The sequence below is a fragment of the Asparagus officinalis genome, chromosome 5 (assembly GCF_001876935.1).
Source record: "Asparagus officinalis chromosome 5, Aspof.V1, whole genome shotgun sequence".
In the NCBI taxonomy this organism is placed as follows: Eukaryota; Viridiplantae; Streptophyta; class Magnoliopsida; order Asparagales; family Asparagaceae; genus Asparagus; species Asparagus officinalis.
This window is the reverse complement of record NC_033798.1, coordinates 12,010,911-12,032,836: the sequence shown is the minus strand read 5'-3', so window position 1 is coordinate 12,032,836 and position 21,926 is coordinate 12,010,911. Positions and strand designations below refer to the sequence as shown.

Below are 21,926 nucleotides of genomic sequence, written 5' to 3'. Positions count from 1 at the left end.
TGGACAATCCTATCAGCTTTGGGCCATATCTACATTAATGTTTCGAAATTAAAATCTCCTTTCCTCTCATTTCTTTCATCAGTCATCTCCCCGTCTACGCTTAATCATTCTCGATCTAGTCTCTTCTACCATCACGTTGAACTCGATATGTCCAGAGAAACATAAGATGAGAGAAATACATACTACTCAACAAATGCTAATGCCCTTTGTGCAATTCCATTTTTTAATCAGAAAACACTATGATCAATCTAGCAAAACACCAATTCTGCATCACATATTGCATGAAAAGTGCAAACCAATTTCTTTCGCTGAACAAAGCAGTCAGCAAAAGATATTAGCAATCCTTAAAAGGAAAATCATACAAAGAGGCAAACCATTGGAAGCTTAACCAATCAAACCCAGGAAGCACCAAGGAGCAAGAAAAGACATTATACGTATTCTGATCCTCACCTAACGAGAACTGCTCTGCTTCCTCCGCTTCATCTTATCTCTCCATCCGAGCTGGGCATCCTCCATACAATCTTCATCTCTTAAAACTCACAACTCCTTCACAAACGTCCATGGCCTGTGCTCTCCAGCTCCATCATCTGGCTGGGCTGGCTTCGCACTCTCCACCTCTCGTAAACAACCGCAAAATTCACAATCGCCCTCGCAAAGCTGCTCGCATTCTCGCTCCATCCTCCTCCTCCTCCTGCCTCCGGACCTCTCGGCAATCCTAACCAAACCCTCCCATTTCTCTTGCTCACCCCCTCGATTCTCCCACGCCCCTTCCAAAACAATCCCCCACTCCACTCTTTGTTCATTCCGCCAACACTCTCACTAGATGACTCCTGCGGCCCAAACCTCCAAGATCCACCCGAAAATCCACGCGCACATTAGAGCTAGAACTAGGTTAGAGTTTCGGGCTTAACCGTACAACATTCACGCCTCGGACGCCGAGGCGGAGAGATCACACGCGACTCTCTTGCCGCGGACGACGAGCTGGGCGCGCATGAAAGCGTCGAACTTATCAAAGAGAGGCCACTGGAGAGGTCGCCCGGGGGCTTCGACTTCTCGAGCTTGTACTTTTCTTCCCCGTGTCGATCCTGTTCCTCACTGGACGTCGTCCTCGCTCGGCGCCGAGGAGATCCCTAGCGGGCGGTTGACGGCGTCGCGACCGTCCGACCAGTCGGCTCTGGGGAGGTTCCCGCGGTTGAGATGGAGGATGCTGGGCCTTTTTGTTTTGAAATGTTTAACAAATAATTTATAAGGAGAAATTTTTAAAACAGCCCATTTTTCAATTTTATTGTGCAAAATCGACCGTCTCAGAAATTAATTAGCAAAAACAACCGAAAAGGGTCGATTTTGCAATTACGGAACTGCACGGGACTAGTAGTCCCGTGCAGTCCGCCTACCCCACTAACTCCGCTTTCTTTTCGTTCGTTTCGTTCCTTCTTTCCTTCTGCGATCTCGTGACCACTCTCCCCCGAAGAAAAAAAAAACCTGCTGGCCTCGTCGACCCCCGCCGCCGATCACCGCCATTTTCCGTCGCCGCCGATCACCGCCATTTTCCGTCGCCGCCGACCCCGACGCTCTCGTGACTGAGCCTTCAACCCCCCCAACCCCTAGCCTTCAACTTCGACTTCGACCCCCTGCCATTTGCAGTCGCCGCCTAACCCTAGCCCTCCGACCTCGTCGCGCATCCGACACCATCGACGCCCACCGAACCCCCACGTTCAAAATGACACTATCACGCTTAAACATCAAAGTCGCGTGCATTACTGTGCGTCAAAGTGGAACTAATCTGTTAATGAACATTTGATAAGCAAATTAACTTCTAATCTAATATGTCGAAGCTCACATTTGATTGTTTCATAAACGAATACTAATGTTGATTTTTCTTAATGATCTCCCGAAACAAATTTAAATGAATACTTGGAAACAAATAAATGGCGAATGGTTGGATAATTGTTCAACCAACTGCCATCCCTATAGCTCTTCTTTTTAGACGGTGTCTACAGCTATATTTTTAGCAAATGGTGTCTTTGTTCATATTTCAGATTAATGGATCACTTGCACGAAGGGCGATTAAGGATTTGATGGCGAGGGGTGCGATTAGGATGGTTACTTCACATTCCAGCCAGCAGATCTACACCAGAGCTACCAACACCTAGATCACTCCATGCTACCTCTTCATTCGACTTAGAGGATGAAGTTCTTTCTTGTTTTCCTATTTTAGTTATTTTTTAATTTTCTCTTTGACATCAGCATCTTAAGTCCTATTTATAGAACAGTGTTTAATTGGGAGAAGATTTGGTACTTAGATGATGGTTCGCTGTTTGATATGAGCTCCATTATGTGATAATTATATTTTGAAAACAAGTCTTTCAAGTGACTTATATGCGCGTGACGACGTAGGTTTATATCTACAATTTTAGAACCATTATGATTCACCTCTATTTGAGCCTTGATCATTGTATTAGATATCCTTGACATAGCCAATATGTCAGGCCGATATATTCTTTTGGAAAGTCTTGCTGCCAAAAAGATATGGTCTCAATGTATTTTGCAGCTATTTTTGGCAGTTTTACTGTCTTAATGTATTTTGCAGCTTTTTTGGCAGTTTTTGGGTTTGGTTACAACGTATAAAGTTTTTAGCAAATTCAAGTAGGACCTTTTCCTTAAATAATTTCCTTTAAATGGTTAATGCTCCTATAAGTACATTATTTAAATTTTCCGTGCTAAAGTGTGTTTAGGTTACCTTTTAAATTTTTATATTATAGACGCACGTTATTTTAGGCACTAAAAAATGGCAAGAGGTAAAGCAAGGTCGAGCTTCGCTACAAGCATGACGAGGGTCGTCATAATGACGAACCTCGTCTTAGCCAATAAAGCTCGTCATTGAAAACGAAGCTCAACATTAAACATGAAACTCGTCATGGGAGACAAAGTTCGAAGCTGGTCATAGGGGACAAAAAATCCTCTAGGGAATGGAGCCTATTCAAGAGGTGAAGTTCATTCATAGACGAACCTCGCCAAACGGTGTCTTAGAAGACAAACTTCAACCATAAAAGAACTTCGCCGAAAAAATGAAATTCGCCCAGAAACGAAGCTCGTCAGTAAAGACGAAGCGTTTTCGAAAGACGAAGCTCACATCAGAAGATGAGGTTCGCCACACAGTGAGTCTTACTCTATCAGATGAACCTTGCCATGCAGTGAGGTTTGTCTCATTAGATGAACCTCGCCACCTAGCGAGGCTTGACGTTAGAAGGCTAACGGCCTTGAAGACCCAGTCAGCCCACGTGAGCTAAATTGAAGGAGTCAGTTATGCTTTTTAATCCCATGATCAGCGCGTCGGTTACGCGCTAAAGACCTATAAATAGCCTTGAGCAGCTATGAAGAAAAGAGATCTTTTTTCTAGGCGAGCTAGCACTCAAACTTGGAGAGGCACACAAGCATAGAGCTACATCTACGCTATTTTGGAAAGATACGAACCTCGGTTCTTGAGATTAAAAAAATTAGACGTGCGAGCGTGAAGGGCCAACGATAGTCGCAAGCGGCTCAAGAACTCGAAGGAGTCTATTTCTCCTCGAATTGAAGCAATCTTGCTCCGATTATCAACGAGAAGTAAGTTCGACGCGAGTATCGAGCTAGACATCTCATCGCGACACCGAACCCACATTAAACAAGAGAGAAGTTGAATCAATCTTCTCTTCCTCTGTACTTGAAAAAGAACAATTGTAAATAGATTTTTACCAAGCGATAGAATCTCGTCTCACAACTAAAACTGTTAAGAGAACCAATCGTTTCGTCTTTTTCGGAACTCTACAGTTATCTCATATGATGCTTATGTTGATATTTTTAATTGTTTGTTTCATTCTTTGCCCAACATATGGCAAAGATTTTGGTATGGTTAATAGATTTTTAAAGTTACAAGCGAAAAGGAGGAAAATATTTGAGAAGAGGTTGTTTATGCGGTATTTCTGTGGGAGGGAATGTTTCCTGCGTTCTCATCCAAGTATAAAGAAAATATTACGATTTTTTAAAGGCTAAATGACACTTAAATATCCTATTGTTTTACTATTTTTATATTTAAATACTCTATGTTGTAAAAAGTAGTATTTTGATACCATAAGTTATAAAAAATTAGCGTTTTAATACCCTAAATTGTGAAAATTTATCACTTAAATACATTATTGTGTCAACACATTTACACTTAAATATTCCACATTATAAAAAATGGTACTTTAATAACCTAAGTTAAATTAAAGTAGCATTTTAATACCCTAGGTTGTAATAAAGTAGCACTTTTAATACATTATATGTTAATTTCTAGGACATATTCTTAGAAATATTTCTAAAACGACTAACATAAATTACTAACGTGCTAATTTTTTAGAACTCAGTGTACTAAAAATACTATTTTTTATAACTTAGGATATTTAAGTAAAACAGTAGGATATTTAATTGCCATTTAGTCTTGTTTTTAATAAAAATAAGATGAAAATAAGTTTAAAAAAAAGGTAGGGGCCTCGTCATTTTAGATTAATCGTGTCAACAAAGGTCAGTATATGAAAATTTCAGGAGACATAAACTATGTTCCTTTTTTCAATTAAAAAAAAGGTAGAGGCATTGTCACTCTTGTTTAATCATGTTAAAGGTCAGTGTATGAAAATTTCAGGAGATAGAAACTATGTTCCATTTTCCAGTTGCTATATAACTATCAAATTGGCATTTCTAGAAGCACCTTTTTGTCAATACAGTATTATTTTTTCCCCCATTTCAGTTGTGACGCTATGATACTAATATCGAAATTAATATCCATTCCCGTTATTTTTTTTCTACTGCTAAATAATTCCTATACATAATAAGATTAATTAATTCCAGTAACTATGAGATATGGTGTTATCACACGTGTGACTCTGGAGTTTGTGAATCTACACGAGTATCCCTCAGATTATTTATTGTAATTTCATGGGTGCTCCTAAACCTATATGAAAAACAACTCTCGGGATTACATGTGTAATTATATTAGTAACCTTAGGGTTATGCAAATAGATAGATAGATTCCATGATTACCCGTGTAAATATATCATAGATACATAGACTCCAAGATTACCCGTGTAGTTACATCACACCTCAAGGTACATGATTATAATTAATCTTATAATATAATACTAAATTGACATCAAGTGTTAATATTAATACCATAATGTCATAAGTTGAAAGAAAGAAAAAACATATTAAAAATATGGTTTACTAAAAATACCAATATGATGTTTTAGCTGAAGCTTAGACATGCGGATGTTTTTAATATCAATATATTGCTATAACAAAAATTATATATATTAAAATTACTATTGGAGTCGGGTTATTGCGGTGGCATTCATAAGAAATACGTGAATAATTTGTGTGACCGCATAAAATATTAACAACTTGGGTCCATAGCTCAGTGGTAGAGCAATTGACTGCAGATCAATAGGTCACCGGTTCGAACCCGGTTGGGCCCTACTATATTATTTGTATTTGTCTATTTTTTTTTTAAAATTTGCTTTTCTTTTTTAAAAATTTGATTCCAAAATTTGCTTTGCTTTTTTCAAAATTTGATTCCAAAATATTCCATCTCATTACTATCTGCATATTTGATTCCAAAATATCCCATTTCATTACTCTCTTTGAATAAGTTTTATACTTTACTGATATACTACCTTCAATTACTAGATATACTACCGGTTGCTTCTTAATTTGCTTTTCTTGTTTCAAAATTTGATTCCAAAATATTTCCATTTCATTACTATCTGCATATTTGATTCCGGCCCTAATTTGCTTTTCTTTTTTCAATAGTTTGCTTTCTTTTTCCAAATTTTGCATATTTAATTCCAAAATATTCCATTTCGTCACTCTCTCTAAATAAGTTTCATACTTTTATTAACATTTGAATTCTTATTCTATCTTTGAATTTTCCTTTTGATCCTATAACCAGCCTTATTTACACATTACCACACGCCCCACTTCGATTACGAGATACTCCCTTGCATGAAAATATTTGTGCTCCCCATTCTCAAATTCTCCCTAAAAACATTGCACAAAATTGCTGCATGTAAGTGCATCTTCATTTATGAAGTCAATGAAGGCTATGTGCCCCAAACTGTTTCAATCTTTATTAGTATTTCTTATGAGAAAAAAAAAACTTTTTGGTCATTATTTGTGAATAATGAACACAACCACAAAAAATATAGCTGATGTTTTTCAAAGTCTGTAGTAAACTATTTACGACTATTACACGTATCGCATTTAAATATTTCGCCTGAGGAACATTTCTATGTATTAAGAGTATAAATTATAATTTTCAAACTCTCATCGGATTTCAGAGTCATGTGTAGTAGGGGTGGAACTGAATTGAATAATTAATAAACAGTTCGGTTATTATCCATCCAGATATTCAATCAAGTTCCTATTCGATAGTTCATTCAGTACTACACAAATAATTTTCCGGCCTATAAACACATAGAATTTAACCAAAGATATATTCGATTTGGTAGTTCATTAAATATTCGATAGCTTTTTACATTTTAGTTCTATCAATTGAACTTATTGCAAACTGTTTCAATCTTTATTAGTATTTCTTATGAGAAAAAAAAAACTTTTTGGTCATTATTTGTGAATAATGAACACAACCACCAAAAATATAGCCGATATTTTTCAAAGTCTGCAGCAAACTATTTACGACTATTACACGTATCGCATTTAAATATTTCGCCTGAGGAACATTTCTATGTATTAAGAGTATAAACTTATAATTTTCAATCTCTCACCGGATTTCAGAGTTCTATGCAGTAGGGGTGGAAGTGAACCGAAATATAATAAACAGTTCAGTTATTATCCGTCCAGATATTCGATCAAGTTCCTATTCGATAGTTCATTCGGTACTACACAAATAATTTTTAGTGTTCGGCTCATAAATGAATAGAATTTAACCAGACGTACATTTTAGTCCTATCAATTGAACTTACTGCAAATATTACTTATCTAAATTTTTATGGAGAAATTTTTAAAACCAACCATTTTTAAAATTTAATAGGCAAAATCGACCTAAACTGAAAAATATTAGCAAAACCGACCCTTTTCAGGAGAAAAGGGTCGGTTTTGCAGCGGAGGGTGATTTCCGAAGTGCACGGGACTGCTAGTCCCGTGCACTTGGTGTTCAGCAAACGGGTAGTGCTCTCTGCTTAAAAGTCGGGACTGCTAGTCCCGACTTTTAAGCAGAGAGCAGCTGCTGGAACACCAAGTGCACGGGACTGATAGTCCCGTGCACTGGGTTTCAGCAGCGGGTTTGCTGAACACCAAGTGCACGGGACTAGCAGTCCCGTGCACTTCGGAAATCACCCTCCGCTGCAAAACCGACCCTTTTCTCCTGAAAAGGGTCGGTTTTGCTAATATTTTTCAGTTTAGGTCGATTTTGCCTATTAAATTTTAAAAATGGTTGGTTTTAAAAATTTCTCCTAATATTAAATAATATTAATTAAAATATAAAATTCCAAGAACCAGTAATTAAAAATGAAAATGTATTATAATTTAAAGACAATTATCTATTTCTTATTATCAATTTATTAAAGATAATTAATTTTATTTAAATATATGGTTACATTATATATTTTTAAAATAAGTAAAAGAATTAAAAAATTGAGAGAAATTAAAATGGAGTTGGAAATAGAGGAGTGTGGTTAGAGTTACATAACTCTATTTTAGCATATTCTAAGGAATATGCCAAAGTGTGGACTGCAAAATGCAGTCTGTGGTTGGAGAAGCTCTAATAAAGGCTTTGTGCCCGCTGCCGATGCCGCCGCCAGTGCTGAGTATGTGTGCTCACCTATACATCATATCATAACAATGAAAAAAGAATGTAGATGCCTCGTTTTATCTTCATAGATGCCATAGCTTTCTCAAATCTAATTGGCACATATTTGACATATATTTGACAGGGAGAAGGTTGTAGGGCGAAATCCAGAGCTCATTTTTTTTGGCCATGCGTTCTGGTGCCTTTTAGGAGCTTACGAGCTAAATTCTACCTCTAGCAGCAGTGAAGCATTTGCTGGTGTCTATTAATCAGTATATATGAATGACGTATGATATGCACTGCTTGCTATATTTTTGGTCACGTATCCTGATCTAATTATCAAAGTTTGCCTTTTTTTTAAATCTAAAAATACCAGATTTCACGGCTTAATATATAAAATTTTAGTTTCGTGATAGAAGAGCTCCGTTGGGATTAACTGAGAAAATTATGTTATATATTCGGATCCTGTTACTAGGATTGTCATCCGCACTTCAGCAGAAAATTGAACTACGGCATGCAATGAAACGTCTCAGTGTTAGAGAAGTCTAATGAATATACAGTTAATTTACGTATTTGTATTTTACCGATAAAAGAATATGTCTACATATAGTGCACTAGAACTTCCACTTTCTACCTATCCATGCACAAGAGGAACATAAATAGGGATTTCTAGAAACCATGGTAGTTACACAAAAACATCTCTGAATTTCAACTTATGTATAAACATTTAAAGTGGGCTTGTGTTGCAATCAACTTCCTCCTAGTTAAAAATTTCATTAAAATTTTAAAATTACCCGTTCACATTCAAGACATGCGACTGATTTTGTTAATATTTAGGTCTAGTTAAGATGCAAGTTACGTATCTTGAATATGATAATTTTAAGGCTCTTCTTCATTTTTTTCTATACAATTAGACTTTTTGTAGATGGTTTCTTAGCGGGAAAAAAGGCTTATTAGCTGCACTTAAATATCACAAGGTTTCCTATTTTTACATTTATGTACCATGAGTTGGTTTTCTGGCAAATAAATATTATAAGTCAGTTTGAAATTGACATAGTAGTCGCCTTAATGATGCAAACATGAAAATGTTCACCCGAATGTTTCTTAATGTTACTTACTTTTTTTTTTTTTGAGCTGAAGAAACAGGAATAACTTTTCTGCTCATTATATATATATTTATACATAGAAACATACATAGCAATTACAATTCTAACTCACCAAAAAGAGGCCAAGAGAAGATGAAAAGAAAAACACCTGAGAGTCACCTACCTAAGCTAGGTTAACTAGAATGTATCACATCACCAGTTAGCGATTAAATTACATAAGGGAGTAATAGACAAAAAGAGTTTGAGATGGAAGCTACTCCTCAAAAATACTGCCCAAAAGAAAGACCAAAAGGAGGACCAAGCCGGCACCGGGTTTAATCTGCAGAGAAGTTATCTCCCACTTCAACTGCTGCTTTCTTCTTTGCTATTTCATCAAACTGCAGCTTAATTGCTGCCCTTCGGATCCTTTTAGCCAACCTGTGCTTTCTTCTTTGCTATTTCATCAAACTGCAGCTTAATTGCTGCCCTTCGGATCCTTTTAGCCAACCTGTCTTCGTGAGCACCTGCCCAAAGGAGAGTGCAGCTTAATTGCTGCCCTTCGGATCCTTTTAGCCAACCTGTCTTCGTGAGCACCTGCCCAAAGGAGAGTGTACCTAGCCACGTTACCTGCAATAAGATCTGAGTTTTGCTGTCTATCTCTAAAAATGAGTAAGTTGCGGATATTCCAAATCCACCAACAGCATGGAAGCACAACCTTCCAAATGCAACTAATATGTCTGTTGACGACTGGTGATTCATAGAAGAGGATCAAATTATTCATGGAAAGAGGCCAAAAGGCAACACTAATACTAGGGAAGAGGGTGAACCATATGGATGATGCAAAAGGGCATGCGATGAATAAGTGGTCCTGGCTCTCAACATCTGAATTACAAAACGGACATCTTGGAAGTCTAAATTTAGACTTAATTTTACTTACTTGCTAATTTTAAAACTTTATAACTATTAAAATTTATGTTAAATGTGCTATTAAGTCTAAATTTTTTTAAACATAACTTAATTCAATTTCAAAATAGAGATGGGATATGTTTAATATAAATTTGACAAATATTAATGGTGTAGAAAGTTATAAAATTAACAGGTTAATGTTATATGAGAATATTCTGGTAAAAATTTTCACGTTTGTATAATCGAAAGTACTAACATGTTAATTTAAAAGCGACTTACTCTATTTATTTGTAAAAAAACCGGTTTATGATACACACACGCCGAAACTGAGAAACTTTATAGTATTGAAGTGCAATTTAGCGGGGGAAAACCCATATAAATAACTAGGGTTTCTTTAATCTTTTAATAATCAGGATTATTGACGGTGTGCAATAACGCAACGAATTTACACTTAACTCCTCATCTACACTGCTTAAACAATAATTAATACAAGAGTAATCTAAACCTAACGTCTAATCCAACTCTCCTTACTGACAAAAATACCCTTAACTCCACAACAAATCCTGCTCCAAACTTTTTCGTAATTACATCGAAACCACAGTGCCATTATCGTCATTAAAGTGCACCAGTGAGAAATCTCCGGATCCTGACACGTTGCTTTTGTCTTCTCCTCTCCCGCGGACGAAATCCAATCGCCCACAAAACGCTCGACGAAATTCCCACTCCCAAAATCTCACTGGATTTCGACTCAAAACCCTAACCCTAATGCCATGAACTGAATAGAACTCCAATGGCTTTATCTTCTCCGTTCAGTTCCTCTCTCCACCGCCGTCTCCGCTTCCCCCTCCCTCGTCTTAGGGTTTTAAAAACCACCAGATTCGTTAGGGTTTCGCCGAAATCGGTCAGATTCGATCGGATCCTCACGAGCGAGTCCGAATCCGAGATGACCAACGGATTCTTTGAAGCCATCGAAGAGCTCGAGCGAATGGCTCGAGACCCTTCCGATGTGCTCAATGAGATGATCGAACGGCTCTCGTCTCGGGAGCTGCAGCTTGTTTTGGTCTACTTCTCCCAAGAAGGAAGGGACTCGTACTGTGCATTGGAAGTGTTCGATTGGTTGAAGAAGGAGAGCAGGGGCGATGGGGAGACGATGGAGCTGATGGTTTCGATAGCTTGTGGTTGGATCGAGAGGTTGGTTTTGGGCGAGCACGTGGTTGATGAAGTGGTGGGGCTTTTGAATGAGATGGAGTGCGTTGGGGTCGAGCTGGGGTTTAGTATGGTGGAAAAGGTGGTGAGTTTGTATTCGGAGAGGGGAAAGAAGGAGGTGGGTGTGGAGTTTGTGAAGAGTGTGATGAGGAGAGGGAGAGTTGGAGGGTATGTGATTGGTGAGGATGGGGATAAGGGACGAGGTGGGCCGGTTGGGTATCTTGCGTGGAAGATGATGGTGAGTTTGCTTATGCATCGATTTAGATTCATTGCTGAGTTATCTTCCTTATTTTGAGCTTTGCAAAGTAAATTCCAAATATGATATGGACACAACTATTGATAGAAACAACAACAATAACAATCAATCGCAAATTTTTGGGTTACCTACATGAATTATATTCTTCTATTCATTTCTTAGACTATGTACTTCTAATCACTATAATATCCTACTTAGTAGCTTCACCAAGGTGTCTTATGCCTACCTTTAGTGCTTCATGTTCCATTAATTATTATTTACCTTTCATGATGCATGTGGTTTATGTGGCACTAGTGTTTGGAAAGGCATTTTGAAATTCACTTAGAAACTTTTTGAATGATAATTGATTCAAAACTCATAACTGAAGCTATCCCTTGGAATCTATGCCTCATCACTTAAAGCATAACTAAAGTGTGCGCTCCACAAACACCATGAAGCACTTCTCTTTTGAAGCGCACGTTTTAGACAATATAGGAGGATATAAAGATTATTTGGCTAAAATTAAAATGCTCCTAGCTTTTTATTTTCTTTCCCCACCAGGATTTTCCCTTTAATAAGGAAATTTAACTTTAGGCTCATGTATCTTTTAGCATGACCATCTGACTGGAAATAAGATATGTATCACTAGTACAAAACAGGACAGCCCAAACGGTTGGAACCGTTTGGGAAAACTCAGTCCCAAACGGTTACAACTGTTTGGATTGTAAAAAGAACCGTTTGGGCTAAAGTTGTTGGGGAAAAATCTACCCAACGGTCGTCCAAACGGTTACAACCGTTTGGGCAAAATCCCAAACGGTTATAACCGTTTGGACAGAGTAATATTGTCCAAACGTTGCAACCGTTTGGCCAGATTTCTGTCCAAATGGTTACAACCGTTTGGGCTAATTTTCGGCCAAACGGTTGTAATCGTTTGGACTGTGTATTTTAATATTTTTTAAATTTTAACTATTTTATTTATCTACTTGTTTATATTTAATATACACATCTCACACAATGATTATTCAATATCTCACAATGAAATCAAAAACATATACATACACAAAAATGTCTCAAAAGGTGCTGAATATCCAATTCCAATAGATAATATAATATTAAAGATAAAACATATACATACACAATGATTACTCAATATCTCACAATAAAAAGCATCCAATTTTATATATTTCTCTCTAATATCCATTCAAATAACAAGAAAAAGATAATATAGAAATGAGAGAGCCAGCATCAAAGTTCTTCATGTAATGGCTGCACTCGAGGTCTTCTCTAACATATCATTTGCCAACAAAATGAAACATGTAATAGCATTAATGAGATAATTGAGTTTTTCTTCTACACAAAGGAATACTTTAGTCCGATGAAATTCCAAATTGGTAAAGTGATAATATACAAACAAAAGAATTATCATATCATGAATAAAAACTGATGCGAAACGAAGACAAGGGGTCTGTCGGAATCAACGATTTAATTTGAACAACGCACCGTTTCGCCAAAAAAATGATATTCGGTAAGAAAATAATTTAAAAACAACTAATGTGACTGATGGATTTTAATAAGATTTGCATAAGTAGTGATGAATAATTCCAATCCCGATCAATTTAATCGCAGTATTCATTATCATTATACACGTTCTAAAATCAATATCAAATTTTCAACAGTCACATGTTCAGTTACTCACAACTCACAAATTTAATTTAAGCAGTGAATATATGATAAGAATTTAGAGATGCAATACTCATGCAATTAACTAATAAATTGAAATCAACGAAAAAATACTGAGTTGAGAGAAACGAAACCTCAGTGGATTACTATTCAGAAATGTTGAAAGAAATCCAAAAGCCCATTAGCTTCTACAGTGAAGCCCACAGCCCAACTTAGCAACAAACCCATCAATATATTCTGATCTCTGTTCTTCTTCGATCTCAGGGAAGGAAAGCCGACGGCTGTTCGGTGCGGCTTCGATCTGAGGAGAGGTGGACGGTGGCTGCTCGAGGGCGAAGAACGATGGCGACTGTCGGCGGTTGAGGGAGAGCAGGGAGGAGGGGACCGCAGGGTTGGGGCGGTGAGGAGGTGCTTGGGATGGCGGTGGCTGTTCGACGGTGGGCTGAGGGTGGCGTAACGACATCGTGGACGACGTGACGGCGCGGGCGAAGGGTAGGACGTCGTCGGTGAGGCTGTTCGGAGGTGACAAAGATCAGGGGGTCGTCGGGACTGTTGGAAGCACTACAACAAAATACAGCATTTCCGACGAAACAAAAACGTTGACAAAAGTTTAAAAAACGTCGGGAAAAATCTTTCCCGACGCAAAATGTAGCGTCGCGAACGCGTCGCCAAAAGTGCGTCAAGTATTTGGCGACGCAAAACAATATGCGTCAGTAAAAAGTAACACTTTTGGCGACGCTTCATGCGCCAGGAAAAGTACATCTTTTAGCGATGCATAATATTTTTCGTCGTCAAAAGGTATGTAGAATTTTTTCAAATGCGAGGGTGCGTCGGCAAAAGTGTACTTTTGGCGACGCATGCTGCGTTGGCAAAAACCAAAACGTTGGCAAAAGCATAGCTTTTAGCGACGCAAAACCGTTCGTCGCTAAAAATTATACTTTTGGCGACGCAATTTAGCGTCGACAATAGTGTAGCTTTTAGCGACGCTTCATTCTGCGTCGCTAAAAGCTATATCTTTGGCGACGCAAGATAGCGTCGCTAAAATATATTACTTTTGGCGACGCAATTCACATCAACAAAGAATTGCACCCATTCACAAAAAAATTGCACCCATTCACATCAACAAAGAAACCAAATATCAAATTATACTCCAAACATGTTGCATATTATGATAAACAAAGAATTTACTCCCATTACAAATTAGTTACATTCGTTTCCATTTCCAAGTCAACACTCAAAGGCCTGTTTAAATATTCCAGTTTGCTTGTAATCCATAAAGGAAAAAAAAAGAAACACAATTTGCTTGATCAAATTCGTTGCTTGATCCCGTCTGTTATGCTTCTCTGCCTCATCTGGTGCATAATTCTTCCTTTTGCCTCATATTCCTATTCCCCTGTCCACATTGACTCGTGCTGCATGAAAGTGATTTACTGAAATACAACTTTGACCTGTGGAATAAAGGAATTGAATACAAAAAAACATGCCAGTTTCGAAATAAAACAACAGAAGTTCATTGTAAGGTTCTATTTTATGAATGCATTTAAATTTCTAACTGAAGAAAACCTGAAATTCTTGTGCTATGGGACTTACAGAACCATTCATAGTGAAACTTCTTTATAGAGGGCTTAGTCAATTGGTTGATGGTGTACAATCATTGCTACAACTGTGAGAACTTAATCTGTTTCTGTATTCTGAAACAGGCAATTTGATTTGTTACAGCTACAGTCACCGTTATCAAGGTGTGCATAGTACAGTTTCTAATTTTTTCTATTGTATGATCAGAAAATGTGAGTTCAAAATTACAAAAGTATCATCAAAGTAAAAGAATAACCACAATTCATTGATATCTGACAAAAAGTTTGCCATGAGGAGATGTTGAATCATCAATAATCCTTAGGTTTGTAAGCATTGAAGGTCTTGAAATGAATTAGCAAACCAAAACCATTTTCAAGGGCAGTGGACTTCTCATACAAGTAACATATCATTGCAAACCCACTTAAGGTGCCTAAGATGAAAAACTAAACATACCCCAGTTGTGTTTTGCCAATACCTGGAACTCCACCTGCAAAGCTATATAAGATGAAAAACTAAACATACCCCAGTTGTGTTTTGCCAATACCTGGAACTCCACCTGCAAAGCTATAGATAATCTATATCTATACTACTTATAAAAGAGAATACCCATGTCAAAACTTTTGATTTCCTTTTTTACCCCCTCAATTTTTTATAACTCAAAATTATACCATTAGTTATAAAACTAATGATCCATAACCTCTCATTAACTATGATTTATGAGACATATATTTTTCTCTTCTTTTCTTCAAAATATTTGGCCACTCGCTAGAATATTCTAATAATTTATAATAATAATAAAATTAATAAATATATTATAATTTAATATAAAATAATTATTAATTATAATGAAATAGTAAAATTATTTATTTAATAAAATATTGTACATAATTATAATTATTAATAATATTATAAATAGGATTGTTTATATTATAACGATCATTACCCTTTACGATATTATAATATCGTCGTAGACATAAAAATTGGACATTATGAACATAGTGCAATAAAATATTGGATCTTTGCAATTTTTGAGTCATGCACTATTTGTTGGAAAGTAAATGTCTCATATATTTCAAGGATCCAATATTTTTATATAATTATTTTTCTAAATAATAGTATTTTTAATTTATACCATCCAATTTTTTATTACTAAGATGATATTAATTATTAAACAATGTAATATTCTTTACAACATAATGTCATATAATATTAAAAATTATTTCCATTATTTAATAGATATTGTAATAAAATATGTACATGACAGAAATATTTAATAATTTAAATGGTTTAATTATATCAATAGTGTTACTTAAACTAATGATTACATTATTATTTAATAATTATACTCCTAAATAATTGTTTAATAGTATAATAAAAGATTTAAATAACTATAAATGTATGTTAATAATATTATAAGTACTAATATTAGTATAAGTTAAAAAAAATTAATCATAGTGCAATAAAATAATTTTTAATGGTTATATATACTTTATTAAATAATATAATATTAAATACAACAACATATCCACGTGCAAAGCACGTGCATTATACTAGTTGAATATAGAAGCATACACATTTCAATTCCAAACTTAAAGCCAATGAGAGCATAAGAAGAAAAAAAAATGGAGAGAAGCTCCAAGCAGGGATCTGGCACAGCTCCATGTGCGTGTAGACTATGCCAGGTTTATGGAAATATACCCAAGCCATAAACTGCCTTTTAATTTAGACAAATGTTTTCTGCAAATTTCAAGTATATCCTCTATTGTCACAAGTCTTCAGCAGAAATATAAATATCATAGGCAAACAAAACATCTATGTTCGATCATATTGCTAATTAGTTTAGAATGCAAAAAATCATTTGAACAGAGGTTTAGATGGATATATACCAACTTCAGTAACTTCTTTGCAATGAATACCACCTCCAAGCATGCCATCTAGATCTTCACAACTGGTACTTGTGTGTTTCAGAGCTTGTTCCTCGGACAGAATATCCCAAGCAGTCTGAGCTCCTATAAGAAACAATATTGCTTTTTTTGTGAAATCAGAGGCCTTGGGCAGCAAGAAAATACATGTACCCCCCCAATAGTACCATTTAAAACAGCATTGCCACCACCTAATCTTACAGGTGAACTACTTTCTGATGCAACCTTGAGGATACTGGGAAACTTATCAGGTAACTAAAATCATCAAAGCAAAAAAATTACTGCATTGAGTTACACACAATTCTTTAACTAAAAAAATACTGCATTTTCTTCCAATTTCATGCATAAATCACAAACATTTCAGGTACGGGTCACAAACATGTCATGCATAAATTAACAGACCTCTTCCTGCAAGGGAAAAGTGTATATTGTCGTTCCAAGGTTTTTATTTTTCCTTCATAACAGTGGTATCCGAATTCCTGTTAGCAGAAAACAAATGTATGCGCACTATTAGTTAATTTATTGAGCACAAAACCAATTTAACTACTGAAGGTTAAAGCTAACAATGTAGAGACTGCAAAGAAAAAGGCTTTCAGGTATACAAGGATGCATCTAGACACTGTGGCTTTCCGAACTGATGTTACAGTCTCTTCTTAGAATGATCCCATAGGAAAAATCAAGAGCCATAATATAGCAAAACTATCTCTAACTGGTGTTAATTTACACATACAAGTGCAAACTTGTACATATCCTAGCTTGTAGTGGTACTACAAATTGGTGTTAATTTACACATACAAGTGCATACTTGTATATATACTCGTAAATATTGAAGAAAAGAGATATCCCATTTTCTAGACATAAAATGCTATGCTAGATCCTCTTCCATAACGGAAGCTGTTACTAGCCTTGTATACCAGTCATTACAATAGAGCTTCTCTATCACCCTCATAAACTGCAGATCAAAAATCAGAATTATGTGGCAGGTAGTAATATCAACTAGTTTCTTTTGATGTTTCCATACAATATAAAGTGCAGGAGACAATATAATGAGCTAAATGGTAAAAAAATAACAAAATGAATTAATCTATTCAAATGTTGTGTGCAAAGGAATCTGGTCACTAAATAACCAATCTCATTTGTATCGTCAGTGATATCGGCTTCAACTCAAGGCTTCACATGCAAGCTTCACGAAGTGCGTAGCAAAAACTACCAGGGTAATATTCACTGGAAGCACTGTTATCTCTGAATCTTGCGAGGAAACACTCAAAGGAGCCGATATATTTCTGATTTGGCTAATTTTCATCATCCCAGAATAAAAACATGAAAAATGCTTCTTTTGCATGCAAAAGGACCATTTCTTTCATCATAACTCTATCAAGTATTTCCTAAGTTTTGAGAAGCAGTAGAATCTAAAAGAACAAGATGCAGAATCTCATCCGCATAAAATGCAGTCTCAAATTACAGTTATAAGATGATTACCACTGATGATCTGCAGTCTCAGAAACAAAAATATATATATATGTAGCCACATTAATGGTCCTACCAACATTCCCACATCACATACAACAGGAGCCAGATAAATCCAGCCCCTTCAGTAAATCAAACTTAAACAATTAAGACTTCAGCTATCAGGTTTTTAGTTTTGACTCGCTTCATCATAATTTTCACATATAAGCCCTAATAACTTGATAATTAACTATCTATGAACCATTAATACCCTTAGATATAGGTCAGCAAATGTAGTAAGAGAATCCAATTGCTGCTGATAGTGAGAAGTAAATTATAGCGTACCATTTCACCATTGGTAAGCAAAGGCACATTGGACACAGAAGTAACCCCTTGAAGCATCTCCATATCCGAACCTCGCCCAAATCTCATGTGACCCTGCAACATAGCCTCAGCTCCATACTGCATGTCCTCCCTATTCCTCCCCGCAAAACTGAACTCATTATCAATATCATCAGGCTCACAAAAGTGCATACATATGCACAAAAACTGGCCGAGAACAAACCTGAACTAGCATTTGGGGGTATTAACAACCAGGCCTACACAAACAACCATTCAGAAACTGGTTCTGCATACTTCGTTCAAGTACTCATCAAAGCTATCTTCATATCTACCGAAAATAAAATTCTTGATAGGAACCTGATTATTCACAAACTAATAGAAGTCGATATGAAATGCATTTTCTGGATCCTGAGTAAGTATGCAGAACCAGTTGAAAGGGAGGGGGTTGTGAGATGATTACAACCACGTACCTCACAGTGAATGGCAATAGATCTGCCTTGTTAACAAGAAGCAAAGTTTTCTTTTGCTCATCAATTTCTTGTGCATATGCCTACACATTGGCAGTGAGTTATTAAGTGTAATAACTGCCAAAATTTGTTCAGCAACATATAGATGGGACAAGAAAAGGCTGATAATTGCAGCTAATATTTTATAAGTTTTCCAAATCTTGACCATCAAGTTTAATACCATACGCAAAAAAAAAAAAAAAGATAGGATTTTCAAATAAGCAAACATACCTCAAGATCAGGACATCGGTAAAATAATGGATCTCGAGCATCGACAACCATCACCAACTGGAAAAAGAATAAAGTACAGAACTTGTATATCAATGAAAGGAGTGCATATTGTCGAAATGGGAGTTCGAAAACAAATGTAATGAAAACCGTGTAGTTATGGAACTTTAACAGTTCGTTCATTAAAATTTAAACAGAATGAAATGTTATGTTCCCTAATTACTATACATAAGCGAGAAATAAGCCATACATAAAAACGAAGACCATCCTTCATATACGATCCAAGACCTTTAATGTATATAAGGGTTGGAGGAAATTCTTCATATATGTATGCTTGTATAGCTACAGAAAATACTGATTCTTAATACGCAGGTTCTTAAATCAGTTCCTTTACCGAAGTTAGTAAAAGTTAATATATTGTAAGGTAACAATTAGATATGATACCCACGAACAAATAAATATCGCCATAAGTAAAACAAGTAAAAAATACAAAAGTAAAAGGAGTCATCGCATATACTGATCATGATATTCCAAATAATCAGTACATTTACCATATAATATGTTATGATAGATTGTTTTTAAACTGAATAAACCTAATTGATTCACTCAACATGGTTATGTCATATAGTAGAACATACAAATAACAAAAATTATAGGTCGCACATTTATTTGTGTCTCATGATCATATGTACATGTATTAGTGCGTTCAAACTATTTAAGAAATAGCCAAATAAAGATGAGATCTATTTGCCCACTAACTTTATACTTTAGAGAGTGAAGGCAACTTTTATACTCTAATAATCATTTGATCAATAAAAGAGAAAATACAAGATTAATGTTTAAATAATAATAGATGGTAAGTAAAGTAGATGATAGACATGTTACGACCTTTCATAAGCAAGACTTCAACAAAAATGTGAATTCAAAAATTAGAACCGACATTGCAGAACTTAAGCCAACTTTTACCAGATCACTTCGTTCAAGTACTCGCCAAAGCTGTCTCCATATGTCCAGATTCTTTTCAAAAGGAGTAAGGACAAGTTTGTCATTCTCCTCGAGCCTATAATTTAAAAAGGATAGTTTTAGAAACATGGCATAATAACTATATCTACCCAAAATAAAATTCTTGAAGTTAGTTGTTACCCAATTTAAAAATAACTAGTGTGAAACATGGAATATGTGAATTGTGAAACATCAGGACCACCATAATGATTCCTCATGTTACATGTAAAACCATAAAACTAAATTCAAATGTCCTTACAAATCCTGAATATATAATATTAGAAAATGCAATGCTTTTCCAGGTTTATTTAAAACTAATAGAAGTAGATGTGAAATGCATTTTCTGGATCCTGAGTAAGTATGCAGAACCAGTTGAAAGTGATAGGAACCAGAGAAAAACACCACAAAGGATGCTGACTATACTCTATAACTGATTTCAAGAGAAATACACTAATTAGCCACTAATCATAATCTTAAATGTTCATCCAGAAAACGTAGAATCAAACATTATTAACTAATTAATTATCAAACATTTTTTCCCTTTTTTATCCACATTCTTTTGCAGTTAGATATATTATTAACTAATCAAACATGAAATCCTTTCAGCACCAAGATGACAATCACAAAAATCTCACTTTGCGAGATTTCTGCGCTAAACTAAGAACTCCTGCCTCTCGTTAGCATCAAACTCCTCTAGTGACATGCTAGCATTCCATGGCGGCCTACATAGAACAATGATAAAAACTTCCAATATTTAAACTTAAAAAAACCAAAAAAAAAACATCATAAATTCAAATAAAAAGAACCAAACCTTCGAGGAACTCGGAGACTGCCAGCGTGCAGAACCTCCTCTTCCCTCTGCTCCATCCTCCTCTCCTCCACCGACAATACCCCATCCAAATCCCTAATCCCAAACAATCAAAATCACATCTTTTCAATCAAAAACCAATATTTTCAAATAAAAGAGGGCAGAAAACAACATACATATTAACAAGGAGATTTGGGTCAGGGTTATCTCCTCAGCCGCAAACTGCTGCCCCTCGACGTTCGTCACGATCGTCGGCTTCCCTCCCTCCCGCCACTGCCGAGTTCGTCGTTCCGAGGTCGATTCCGACGACCTTCTCGTTTACGACGCGGAGAGGGCGAGCAGTGGATCGCCGGAGTCTGAGGTTGGATTTGGAGGGTTTGAAGGAGGAGAAGAAGAGGGAGTTTGAGGAGGAGAAGGGTTTTTGGAGGAGGGCAAAGGGGAGGACGAGGTTTCAAAAGAGGGGGAGGAAATAAAAAGTAGGCGGGAAATGAAAAAAAAGAGGGGGCTTTTTTTGGCGACGCACGTGAATAAAAAAGCGTCGGCAAAAATATACATTTTGCGATGAAAAGTTTTGCGTCGCCAAATGTATACTTTTTTTGCGACGAATATTTTTACGTCGCTAAAAGCTATATTTTTGCCGACGAAAATGGAAAAAGGTCGGGAATTCCATACAATTTTTACCAACGCTAAGATAAAACATCGCAAATAATATACACTTTTAGCGACGCTAATTATAAACGTGGGAAAAAATATATGTTTTGCCGACGCTAACTAAAATCGTCGGGAAAAACATAATTTTTGGCGACGTATTTAACCATGCGTCGGGAATAAGCGTCGGGAAAAGTGCAATTTGTTGTAGTGAAGGTGGAGGGGAGTAGGGGAGTTGGCGAGTGGAGGCTGCTCGTTGTTGAAGGGGGGCGATGACGGCTTAAAGTGGGGCTTGCGGCCTGTGGAGAGAGTGATGACGGGGAGATGGGGTGGTGGCTGATCGGAACGATGGAGGAGAGGAGAGCATAGGGGATCGGTTGCTGGTGGAGAGAGATCAGGCGGTGGCTAGGCTGGTGGTTGTTGAGGGAGCGACGGGGAAGAGATGAGGAATCGGGGCTTGGGAGTTTGTACGTGAGTGGACGGAGAAGAAGCCGGTTCGTGATGGATGCAGGGGGGAAAGA

General features: G+C 36.5%; 1 protein-coding gene, 1 non-coding gene and 1 pseudogene across 24 annotated transcripts in view; 2 read left to right on the top strand and 1 right to left on the bottom strand.

Moving 5' to 3' along the window:
* On the top strand, positions 5,418–5,489 carry TRNAC-GCA. Its single transcript has one exon. It is a non-coding gene; the product is annotated as a tRNA-Cys (tRNA).
* Positions 10,229–21,926, top strand: part of LOC109840714 — a 24,082-nt pseudogene continuing 12,384 nt past the window's right edge.
* LOC109840715 overlaps positions 14,048–21,926 on the bottom strand; it is a 16,439-nt gene continuing 8,560 nt past the window's right edge. For 16 of the 23 annotated variants that reach the window (XR_002247017.1, XR_002247020.1, XR_002247016.1 and 13 more), the window contains 10 exons: positions 20,761–20,853; positions 20,585–20,671; positions 19,914–20,007; positions 18,951–19,007; positions 18,684–18,763; positions 18,217–18,364; positions 16,828–16,904; positions 16,593–16,680; positions 16,390–16,512; positions 14,048–14,376 (listed from right to left, as the gene is read on the bottom strand). Coding sequence is in view for 1 of the 23 variants with exons in the window: in XM_020409457.1 (XP_020265046.1) it covers positions 16,446–16,512; positions 16,828–16,904; positions 18,217–18,436; positions 18,684–18,763; positions 18,951–19,001 (495 nt within the window). In the remaining 22 variants the exon portion in view is untranslated. Of the gene's footprint in view, positions 14,377–16,389; positions 16,513–16,592; positions 16,681–16,827; positions 16,905–18,216; positions 18,571–18,683; positions 18,764–18,950; positions 19,008–19,913; positions 20,008–20,584; positions 20,672–20,760; positions 20,854–20,933; positions 21,921–21,926 lie in introns of those variants that run through there. The other 7 variants (XR_002247036.1, XR_002247037.1, XR_002247027.1 and 4 more) reach the window with 6 other exon arrangements.